This window comes from Taeniopygia guttata, chromosome 30, assembly GCF_048771995.1.
Source record: "Taeniopygia guttata chromosome 30, bTaeGut7.mat, whole genome shotgun sequence".
In the NCBI taxonomy this organism is placed as follows: Eukaryota; Metazoa; Chordata; class Aves; order Passeriformes; family Estrildidae; genus Taeniopygia; species Taeniopygia guttata.
In genome coordinates this window covers 1,315,946-1,328,105 of record NC_133055.1, presented here as the reverse complement: position 1 = coordinate 1,328,105, position 12,160 = coordinate 1,315,946, and the positions used below count along the sequence as shown (strand labels likewise).

Sequence of the window (12,160 nt, the reverse complement as noted above, 5' to 3'; positions counted from 1 at the left end):
TCCTTGTTTAGCCCAGAGTTTATCCTGGTTTATCCCGGTTTTCTGGGTTTATCCCGGTTTATCCCAAGGTTTATCCCAGTTTATTTGGGTTTATCCCGGGGTTTATCCTGGTTTTCTGGGTTTATCCCGGGGTTTATCCCAGGATTTATACCGGTTTATCCCAGTTTTCTGGGTTTATCCGGGTTTGTATCCCGGTTTATCTGGGTTTATCCCGGGGTTTATCCCAGTTTTCTGGGTTTATCCCGGGGTTTATCCCGGTTTATCCTGGGGTTTATCCCGGTTTATCCCGGGGTTTATCCCGGTTTATCCTGGGGTTTATCCTGGTTTATCCGGGGGTTTATCCCAGGATTTATCCCGGTTTATCCCAGTTTTCTGGGTTTATCCCGGGGTTTATCCCAGTTTATCCTGGGGTTTATCCTTGTTTATCCCGGGGTTTATCCCAGTTTATCCCGGGGTTTATCCCGGTTTATCCTGGTTTATCCCAGTTTATCCCAGTTTATCCCGGTTTGTCCCGGAGTTCATCCCGGTTTATCCTGGGGTTTATCCCGGTTTGTCTCGGGGTTTTTCCCAGTTTTCTGGGTTTATCCCGGTTTATCCCGGGGTTTATCCCAGTTTATCCTGGGGTTTATCCCAGTTTATCCTGGGGTTTATCCCAGTTTATCCTGGGGTTTATCCCGGTTTATCCCGGGGTTTATCCCGGTTTATCCCGGAGTTTTTCCCAGTTTATCCCGGGGTTTATCCCGGTTTTTCCCGGTTTGCCCTGGTGGGACCCACCCACAGGTCCAGCAGCGGCCCCGGGGCTCGGGCAGGGCGTGGGGACACCGGGACAACACCGGGACAACACCGGGACAACAACACCGGGACAACACTGGGACAACAACACCGGGACAACACCGGGACAACAACACCGGGACAGCACCGGGACAACAACACCGGGACAACAACACCGGGACAACACCGGGACAACAACACCGGGACAACACCGGGACAACAACACCGGGACAACACCGGGACAACACCGGGGCAACACCGGGACAGCCCCGGGACAACACCGGGACAACACTGGGACAACACCGGGACAGCCCCGGCGGGGCCGGGTGTGCGTCCGTACCTGGGGAACCGCGAGGGAACCGCGAGGGAACCGCGCCGCTCGTACCGTGGGGTGGCCTTGGGTGGCCTTGGGGTGGCCATGGGTGACCTTGGGGTGGCCATGGGGTGTCCACGAGGCCGTGGGGTGTCCATGGGTGGCCTTGGGGTGTCCACAGGGTGGCCCTGAGGCCGTGGGGTGTCCTATGGGGTGGCCATGGGTGGCCTTGGAGTGGTCATGAGTGGCCATGGGGTGGCCATGGGTGGCCTTGGGGAGCTCATGGGTGGCCATGGGGTGACCTTGGGGTGGCCATGGGGTGTCCACGAGGCCGTGGGGTGTCCTATGGGGTGGCCATGGGTGGCCTTGGGGTAGACTTGGGGTATCCACAGGGTGACCCTGAGGCCATGGGGTGTCCTATGGGGTGGCCATGGGTGACCTTGGGGTAGTCATGGGTGGCCGTGGGGTGTCCATGGGTGACCATGGGTGGCCTTGGGGTGGCCTTGGGGTGTCCACAGGGTGGCCCTGAGGCTGTGGGGTGTCCTATGGGGTGGCCATGGATGGTCTTGGTGTGGTCGTGAATGGCCATGGGATGTCCATGGGTAACCTTGGGGTGGCCATGGGGTGTCCACGAGGCCATGGGGTGTCCATGGGTGGCCTTGGGTGGTCTTGGGGTGGCCTTGAGGTGTCCACGTGTCTGTGCCTGCAAACCTCACACCAGCACCAGCACCCAACCAGCACCCAAACAGCACCCAACCAGCACCCAACCAGCACCCAACCACCACTCAATCACCACCCAACCACCACCCAACCACCACCCAACCAGCACCCAACGACCACCCAACGACCACCCAATGACCACCCAATGACCACCCAACCAGCACCCAACAACCACTCAACCACCACTCAACCACCACCCAACCAGCACCCAATCACCACCCAACGACCACCCAACGACCACCCAACCACCACCCAACCAGCACCCAACCAGCACCCAACCAGCACCCAACCAGCACCCAACCAGCACCCAACCACCACTCAACAGCACCCAACCACCACCCAACGACCACCCAATGACCACCCAACGACCACCCAATGACCACCCAACCACCACTCAACCACCACCCAACCAGCACCCAACCAGCACCCAACCAACACCCAACCAGCACCCAACCACCACTCAACCACCACCCAACCACCACTCAACCAGCACCCAACCAGCACCCAACCAGCACCCAACCAGCACCCAACCACCACTCAACGAGCACCCAACCAGCACCCAACCACCACTTACAGCACCCAACCACCACTCAACAGCACCCAACCACCACCCAACCACCACCCAACCACCACCCAACCACCACCCAACCACCACTCAACAGCACCCAACCAGCACCCAACCAGCACCCAACCAGCACCCAACGACCACCCAAACCCACCCAACCACCACTCAACCAGCACCCAATGAGCACCCAATGAGCACCCAACCACCACTTACAGCACCCAACCACCACCCAACCACCACCCAACCAGCACCCAACAACCACTCAACAGCACCCAACCAGCACCCAACCAGCACCCAACCACCACCCAACCAGCACCCAACCACCACTTACAGCACCCAACCAGCACCCAACCAGCACCCAACCAGCACCCAACCACCACCCAATGACCACCCAACGACCACCCAATGACCACCCAACCCCACCCAACCAGCACCCAACCAGCACCCAACCACCACCCAACCACCACCCAACCAGCACCCAATGACCACCCAATGACCACTCAACCACCACTTACAGCACCCAACCACCAGCCAACGACCACCCAATGACCACCCAACCAGCACCCAACCAGCACCCAACGACCACCCAATGACCACCCAACCAGCACCCAACCAGCACCCAACCACCACTCAACAGCACCTAACCAGCACCCAACCAGCACCCAACCAGCACCCAACCAGCACCCAACCAGCACCCAACCACCCAACCACCACCCAACCAGCACCCAACGACCACCCAACCAGCACTCAACCAGCACCCAACCAGCACCCAACCAGCACCCAACCAGCACCCAACCAGCACCCAACCACCACCCAACCACCACTTACAGCACCCAACGACCACCCAACGACCACCCCACCACCCCCCGGGAGCGCCGCCGGGCTCAGACGGACGTGGTGCCCTCGCGGGTCAGCGGCGCCGTGCCGAGCTCGGCCGCGGGGCCGGCCGGAGCCTTGTCCATCGAGCTGGACGTGCGCAGCGGGACCCCCGGCCGGCCGTGGCGGCGCGGGCGGCGCCGGCGGCAGCAGAGCACGCGCAGGAACTCGGCGCGCATGTCCTGGCTGCGCAACACGTAGATCACCGGGTTGGCCGCCGAGTTGAGCGCGGCGAAGGCGAAGAAATAATTGGCGCTGTACAACACCCGGCAGGCGCGCGCCGGGCACGAGGCGTCCAGCAGGAGGATGATGAAGGCGGGAGACCAGCAGACGATGAAGGCGCCCAAGACGATGGTGACGGTCTTGAGCAGCGCCAAAGTCTGCGCCGAGGCGATCTCGGCGTGGCTGGAGCGGACGATGCAGTAGATGCGCGTGTAGAGCCCCACGATGGCGGCCAGGATGAGGGTGAAGATGGTGGTGACGAAGAGCACGTAACGCTTGGAGTAGAGCGGCAACACGGTGGAACAATCCACCAAATCGCTGATGCAGTTCCAACCCATGATGGGCAAACTACCGACGGCGCCGGCGATCACCCAACAAGCGCCGATCAACAGCACCATCCGGCAGTTCTTATCGCTGCCGTACACCTTCACCTTGGTGATGGCCACGTGCCGCTCGATGGCGATGGCCAACAGGCTGAACACCGACGCGGCCAAGGTGGCGAACGCCGTCCCCTCGCGCACGAACCACTGCACCGGCGTCAGGCTGAAGGTGGTGCTGCCGGACAACAACGTGTTGACCATGAACGCCGCGCCGGCCAACAGGTCGGAGGCGGCCAAGTTGCCGATGAAGATGTACATGGCGAGGTGGAGGCGCTTGTTGCGGCAGATGGACACCAGCACCAGGAGGTTCTCCAGGACGATGACGCAGCACAGGAGGACGATGAGGACGGAGCCCACCCAGCGCGACGGTGCCGCCGCCTCGCCGCCGGCGCCCTTGGTGAAGTTGTAGTGCTCGCGGATCTTGTCGCGGTTGAAGTATTCCTTGTAGATGCTCCCCATGGTGGTGGTGACGGTGACGGTGACGACGGAGGCTCAGCGCCGCCGGGACATGGTTCCTGGGGATGGGAATGGCACCTCATGGTCACCTCGGTGCCACCAGGGACGCCCCAGGGTGATGGTTGGGGTCGTGCCCTGTGTGTCACGCTGTGGGCACCCCGGGGTGTCAGCCAGGAACACCCTGGGGTGTCACTTATGTCCCCCCAGGTTGTGCTGGCAGCCACCCCCAGTCCTGTCCCCATGGGTGGTGACACCTTTGGGCACCCCGGGGTGTCACTCATGTCCCCCCAGCCACCCCCAGCCCTGTCCCCGTGGGTGGTGACACCTTTGGGCACCCCAGGGTGTCACTCATGTCCCCCCAGCCACCCCCAGCCCTGTCCCCGTGGGTGGTGACACCTTTGGGCACCCCGGGGTGTCACTTATGTCCCCCCAGGTTGTGCTGGCAGCCACCCCCAGCCCTGTGCCCATGGGTGGTGACACCTTTTGGACACCCCAGGGTGTCACCCAGGGCTGTGGGTGTCCCCCCAGCCACCCCCAGCCCTGTCCCCATGGGTGGTGACACCTTTGGGCACCCCGGGGTGTCACTCGTGTCCCCCCAGCCCTGTCCTCATGGGTGGTGACACCCACTGTCACCTTGGAACACCCTGGGGTGTCACTTATGTCCCCCCAGGTTGTGCTGGCAGCCACCCCCAGCCCTGTCCCCATGGGTGGTGACACCCACTGACACCTTTGGGCACCCCGGGGTGTCACTCATGTCCCCCCAGCCACCCCCAGTCCTGTCCCCATGGGTGGTGACACCTTTGGACACCCCAGGGTGTCACCCAGGGCTGTGGGTGTCCCCCCAGCCATCCCCCAGCCCTGTCCCCATGGGTGGTGACACCTTTGGGCACCCCAGGGTGTCACTCATGTCCCCCCAGCCACCCCCAGCCCTGTCCCCATTGGTGGTGACACATTTGGGCACCCCGGGGTGTCACTCATGTCCCCCCAGCCCTGTCCCCATGGGTGGTGACACATTTGGGCACCCCGGGGTGTCACTCATGTCCCCCCAGCCCTGTCCCCATGGGTGGTGACACCTTTGGACACCCCAGGGTGTCACTCATGTCCCCCCAGCCACCCCCAGCCCTGTCCCCATGGGTGGTGACACCTTTGGGACACCCCGGGGTGTCACTCATGTCCCCCCATCCATCCCCAGCCCTGTCCCCATGGGTGGTGACACCTTTGGGCACCCCAGGGTGTCACCCAGGGCCACTCGTGTCCCCCCAGGTTGTGCTGGCAGCCACCCCCAGTCCTGTCCCCATGGGTGGTGACACCTTTGGGCACCCCGGGGTGTCACCCAGGGCCATGGGTGTGCCCCCAGCCATCCCCCAGCCCTGTCCCCATGGGTGGTGACACCCACTGTCACCTTTGGACACCCTGGGGTGTCACCCAGGGCCACCCAGGTGACACCTTTGGACACCCTGGGGTGTCACTCGTGTCCCCCCAGCCCTGTCCCCATGGGTGGTGACACCTTTGGGCACCCCGGGGTGTCACCCAGGGCCATGGGTGTGCCCCCAGCCATCCCCCAGCCCTGTCCCCATGGGTGGTGACACCCACTGTCACCTTTGGACACCCTGGGGTGTCACCCAGGGCCACCCAGGTGACACCTTTGGACACCCTGGGGTGTCACTCGTGTCCCCCCAGCCCTGTCCCCATGGGTGGTGACACCTTTGGACACCCTGGGGTGTCACTCGTGTCCCCCCAGCCCTGTCCCCATGGGTGGTGACACCTTTGGGCACCCCGGGGTGTCACTCAAGTGCCCCCAGCCCTGTCCTCATGGGTGGTGACACCTTTGGGCACCCCAGGGTGTCACCCAGGGCTGTGGGTGTCCCCCCAGCCACCCCCAGGTCCCGGTGCCGGTCCCGGAGCCCCCCCAGGTCCCGGTGCCGGTCCCGTACCAGAGCCCCCGGTGCCGTCCTGGGGCCATTCCCGGTACCAGAGTTCCCCCGGTACCGTCCCGGAGCCCCCGGGGCCGTCCCGGGGCCATTCCCGGTACCAGAGTTCCCCCGGTACCGTCCCGGGGCCATTCCCGGTACCAGAGTTCCCCCGGTGCCGTCCCGGGGCCATTCCCGGTACCAGAGTTCCCCCGGTGCCGTCCCGGGGCCATTCCCGGTACCAGAGTTCCCCCGGTACCGTCCCGGAGCCCCCGGTGCCTTTCCGGGGCCATTCCCGGTACCGGAGTTCCCCCGGTGCCGTCCCGGGGCCATTCCCGGTACCAGAGTTCCCCCGGTACCGTCCCGCCGCCCCCGGTGCCCCGCGCAGCCGCGCCCGGTACCGGGACACCGCCCCGGGGCTCCCGCTGCCCCGGGACCCCCCAGGACCCCTCCAGGTCCCCCCCGGCCCCTCGTACCGGTGCCGGTAGGAGCCGCCGGTCCCGGTCGGAACCGGCGCGGAGCATCCGCCGCTTCCCTTTCCAGTTCCCCGCCCGCCCCCGGTCGGAGCTGCCCCGGGCGGAGCCAGCGGCGGGGAACGGGCGGGGCCGGGGGCGGCGGGACCCCCGGGAACGGCCCCGGGAGCGGCCCCGGGAGCGGCTCCGGGGTCCGACACCGGGAACGGCCCCGGGAACCCAAACTGGGAACGGCCCCGGGATCCCAAACTGGGAACGGCCCCGGGAGCGGCTCCGGGGTCTGAAACCGGGAACGGCCCCGGGAACAGCCCCGGGATCCCAAACTGGGAACGGCCCCGGGAGCAGCCCCGGGGTCCTAAACCGGGAACGGCCCCGAGAACGGCCCCGGGATCCCAAACTGGGAACGGCTCCGGGAGCGGCTCCGGGGTCCCAAACCGGGAACGGCCCCGGGAACAGCCCCGGGGTCCGAAACCGGGAACGGATCCGGGATCCCAAACTGGGAACGGTCCCGGTAGCGGCCCCGGGATCCCAAACCGGGAACGGCCCCGGGGTCCTAAACCGGGAACGGCCCCGGGAGCGGCTCCGGGATCCCAAACCGGGAACGGCCCCGGGATCCCAAACTGGGAACGGCCCAGGGATCCCAAACTGGGAACGGCCCCGGGATCCCAAACTGGGAATGGCCCCGGGATCCCAAACTGGGAACGGCCCCGGGATCCCAAACTGGGAACGGCCCCGGGATCCCAAACTGAGAATGGCTCTGGGATCCCAAACTGGGAACGGCCCCGGGATCCCAAACTGGGAATGGCTCTGGGATCCCAAACTGGGAACAGCCCCGGGATCCCAAACCGGGAACGGCCCCGGGAACAGCCCCAGGATCCCAAACTGGGAACGGCCCCGGGGTCCGAAACCGGGAACGGCCCCGGGATCCCAAACTGGGAACGGCCCCGGGGTCCCAAACTGGGAACGGCCCCGGGATCCCAAACTGGGAACGGCCCCGGGATCCCAAACTGGGAACGGCCCCGGGAACCCAAACCGGGAACAGCCCCGGGATCCCAAACTGGGAACGGCCCCGGGATCCCAAACTGGGAACAGCCCCGGGATCCCAAACTGGGAACGGCCCCGGGATCCCAAACCGGGAACGGCTCCGGGATCCCAAACTGGGAATGGCTCCGGGGTCCTAAACCGGGAACGGCCCCGGGGTCCCAAACCAGGAACGGCCCCGGGGTCCCAAACTGGGAACGGCCCCGGGAACAGCCCCGGGAGCGGCTCCGGGGTCCGGAACCGGGAACGGCCCCGGGATCCCAAACTGGGAACGGCCCCGGGATCCCAAACTGGGAACGGCCCCGGGATCCCAAACTGGGAATGGCTCTGGGATCCCAAACTGGGAACGGCCCCGGGATCCCAAACTGGGAACGGCCCCGAGAGCGGCCCCGGGATCCCAAACTGGGAACGGCCCCGGGATCCCAAACTGGGAACGGCCCCGAGAGCGGCCCCGGGATCCCAAACTGGGAACGGCCCCGGGAACGGCCCCGGGATCCCAAACCGGGAACGGCCCCGGGAACAGCCCCGGGATCCCAAACTGGGAACGGCCCCGGGGTCCCAAACTGGGAACGGCCCCGGGATCCCAAACCGGGAACGGCCCCGGGAACGGCCCCGGGATCCCAAACTGGGAACGGCCCCGGGGTCCCAAACTGGGAACGGCCCCGGGATCCCAAACTGGGAACGGCCCCGGGAACGGCCCCGGGATCCCAAACCGGGAACGGCCCCGGGAACAGCCCCGGGATCCCAAACTGGGAACGGCCCCGGGGTCCCAAACTGGGAACGGCCCCGGGGTCCCAAACTGGGAACAGCCCCGGGATCCCAAACTGGGAACGGCCCCGGGATCCCAAACTGGGAACGGCTCAGGGATCCCAAACTGGGAATTGCCCCGGAATCCCAAACTGGGAACGGCTCTGGGATCCCAAACTGGGAATTGTCCCGGGATCCTGAACTGGGATCCTGAACCGGGACCCCAAACTGGGAATTTTCCAGGATCCTGCACCGGGAATGGCCCCAGGATCCCAAACTGGGATCCTGCACTGGGATCCTGAACTGGGAATGGCCCCAGGATCCCAAACTGGGATCCTGCACTGGGATCCTGAACTGGGGAATTGCCCCGGGATCCTGAACCGGGACCCTAAACTGGGAATTTTCCAGGATCCTGCACCGGGAATGGCCCCGGGATCCCAAACTGGGATCCTGCACTGGGATCCCAAACTGGGAATGGCCCCAGGATCCCAAACTGGGATCTTGCACTGGGATCCTGAACTGGGAATGGCCCCGGGATCCTGAACTGGGATCCTGCACTGGGATCCTGAACTGGGAATTGCCCCCGGGATCCTGCACCGGGACCCCAAACTGGGAATTTTCCAGGATCCTGCCCCGGGAATGGCCCCGGGATCCTGAACCGGGAATGGCCCCGGGATCCTGCACCGGGAACTTTCCGGGATCCTGCACCGGGAATGGCCCCGGGATCCTGCACTGGGAATGGCCCCGGGATCCTGTACCGGGAATGGCCCCGGGATCCTGCACCGGGAACTTTCCGGGATCCTGCACCGGGACCTGGACCGGGAATTGCCCAGGGAATCCCACCGGGATCCTGAACCGGGAGTGCCGCCCCGGGACCCCCCCCCAGGACCCCCCCGGGACCCCCCGGGACCCCCGGGACCCCCACCCTGGGGCGGGGCGGGGGGAGGGGAAGGGGCCGCGGGGGGGTCACCGGAGGATGGGGGGGGGGGGGGGGGCTCTCGGTTCCCGAAATATCCCGGAACAAATCCCGGAGCAAATCCCGGAGCAAATCGGATCAGGGCGGACAAAGCCGAGCTTAGAGCCCGGTTTGGCCGCGGGGGCGGCGGGGAGGGGTCCCCGAGACCCCCCAAAACCCCCCAAAACCCCCCAAAACCCCCCAGAACCCCCCAGAACCCCCCCGAGCCCCCCCGAGCCCCCCGCCACCGGACACGCACGTGGGGGGACACCGTGGGACCCCCCCCCCCACCCCACCCGGTCACCGTCAGGATTTTGGGGACCCTCAAATATTTTTGGGGACCCCCCCCCAAAAGGACGCGACCCCCGCCAGCTGCGAGCCAGATGTTGGCGCCACGGAAACAGCTGGGGGACAATGAGGGGGGGGGACCGCCACCCATGGGGGTGGCACTTGAACCCCCCCCCCCCGCCCCCCAAAATATCCCCCCCCCCACCCTTGGGACACCCCCAAACCCTGAGACCCCCCCCCCGATGTCCTCCCCCCCCTCCCCTCTCCCCCACCACGCTTGGGGGTCCCGTTTTTTACCCCCCCCACCCCAAATTTTGGGGAGGGGGGGACAAGGGGGACACGAGGGTGTCCCCAAAAGTGGGGGGGACCCGGGGGGGGGTTTTTTTTGGGGGGTCCTTACCGGTCCCGGCAGCGCTGAGCGCCCGTCCCGGTTCCAGCGTGAGCGGGGGCGGGGGGGGGGGGGGCGGGGCTGGACCGGGGCCACCCCCCCCTCCCCCACCCCCACCCCCTCCCCCACCCCCCTCATGGCTGCGACCCCCCAAAATGGGGAGGGGACCCACAAAAAACCAACAAATCCTCCAAATTTTGGGTGGGTGACACCCCAAAATGCGGCGGGTGGGGGGGGGCGCGAACCCCCCCACTCTTCTTTCCCCCCCCCCCCCCATTCCCCGGGAGGATTTTGGGATTTTTTTCCTAATTTTGGGGAATTTTTTTGGGGGGGGGGGCACGAACCCCTCCACTCTTCTTCCCCCCCCCCCCCCCCCCACTCCCCGGGAGGATTTTGGGATTTTTTTCCTAATTTTGGGGATTTTTTTTTGGGGTGGGGGGGGCACGAACCCCCCCCCCTCTTCTTCCCCCCCCCCCCCCCCACTCCCCGGGAGGATTTTGGGATTTTTTTCCTAATTTTGGGGATTTTTTTGGGGGGGGGGGGGGCACGAACCCCCCCACTCTTCTTCCCCCCCCCCCCCCCACTCCCCGGGAGGATTTTGGGATTTTTTTCCTAATTTTGGGGATTTTTTTGGGGGGTGGGTGGGGCACGAACCCCCCCACTCTTTCCCCCCCCCCCCCCCAATTCCCCGGGAGGATTTTGGGATTTTTTTCCTAATTTTGGGGATTTTTTTTTGGGGTGGGGGGGGCACGAACCCCCCCATTCTCCCCCCCCCCCCCCCCACTCCCCGGGAGGATTTTGGGATTTTTTTCCTAATTTTGGGGAATTTTTTTGGGGGTGGGGGGGGCACGAACCCCCCCACTCTTCTTCCCCCCCCCCCCCACTCCCCGGGAGGATTTTGGGATTTTTTTCCTAATTTTGGGGATTTTTTTTTGGGGTGGGGGGACTTTTGGCACGGCCGGAAAAACTTCCCGGAGGAATTTGGGGGTGGGCGGGGGGAGGATGCGGTGAATTATTTTTTTGGGGAAAAAAACCAAAAAAATCCCGAAATTTTGAGCGCTGGGGTCCGAGGGGCCGGAGAAAGGGTTTAATTAATTGGGATTTAATTGGAAGCAGACGCGGGATGGGGTTGGGATGGGCGGGATGGAATCTCCCCCCTCCCCCACCCTCCCAAAATCCAGGCGGAATTCCCGCCCAAAATCCCGGGATGAGGCGGGGCTTTGGAAAAGGGATGGGAAATAAATAAATAAAATTTATTAAAAAAGGGGGGAAAAAATTCCCGAATTCTCCCATTAATTCCCCCCACATTGAGCGGGAAATGGGAATGGGAAATGGGAATGGGAAATGGGAATGGGAATGGGAAATGGGAAATGGGAACTGGGAATGGGAATGGGAACGGGAACTGGGAATGGGAAATGGGAATGGAAATGGGAAATGGGAAATAGGACTGGGAATGGGAAATGGGAAATGGGAAGGGGAAATGGGAATGGGAATGGAACTGGGAATGGGAATGGGAAATGGAACTGGGAAATGGGAATGGGAATGGGACTGGGAATGGGAAATGGGACTGGGAATGGAAAATGGGGAATGGGAATGGGAAATGGGAATGGGAATGGAAATGGGACTGGGAAATGGGAATGGGAAATGGGAATGGGAAATGGGAATGGGCACTGGGAATGGGAAATGGGAATGGGAATGGGAATGGGAACTGGGAATGGAACTGGGAATGGGAATGGGAAATGGGAATGGGAACTGGGAATGGGAATGGGAAATGGGAATGGGAAATGGGAATGGGAATGGGGAATGGGAATGGGGCTGGGAATGGGAATGGGAAATGGGAATGGGAATGGGAATGGGAACTGGGAATGGGAAATGGAAATGGGAAATGGAAATGGGAAATGGAAATGGGAATGGGAATTGGGAATGGGAACTGGGAATGGAACTGGGAATGGGAATGGGAAATGGGAATGGGAACTGGGAATGGGAATGGGGAATGGGAATGGGGCTGGGAATGGGAAATGGGAATGGGAATGGGGCTGGGAATGGGAACTGGGA

The 12,160-nt window shown here is 64.0% G+C and overlaps 1 protein-coding gene across 2 annotated transcripts; it reads right to left on the bottom strand.

Annotated features, from left to right (window-relative positions):
- Positions 1-3,208: 3,208 nt before the first annotated feature.
- Positions 3,209-10,167, bottom strand: S1PR2 (sphingosine-1-phosphate receptor 2). 2 transcript variants are annotated; one of them, XM_072920002.1, is made up of 2 exons: positions 10,118-10,167; positions 3,209-4,362 (listed from the first exon to the last, which is right to left on the bottom strand). In XM_072920002.1, the coding sequence occupies exon 2, from the start codon at positions 4,304-4,306 to the stop codon at positions 3,254-3,256; it is 1,053 nt and encodes a 350-aa protein (XP_072776103.1). In that variant the 5' UTR covers positions 4,307-4,362; positions 10,118-10,167; the 3' UTR covers positions 3,209-3,253. The 2 variants fall into 2 exon arrangements, with proteins under 2 accessions (XP_072776103.1, XP_041567663.2); XM_041711729.2 differs by lacking the exon at positions 10,118-10,167 and adding an exon at positions 6,690-6,785.
- Between the last annotated feature and the right edge of the window lie 1,993 nt (positions 10,168-12,160).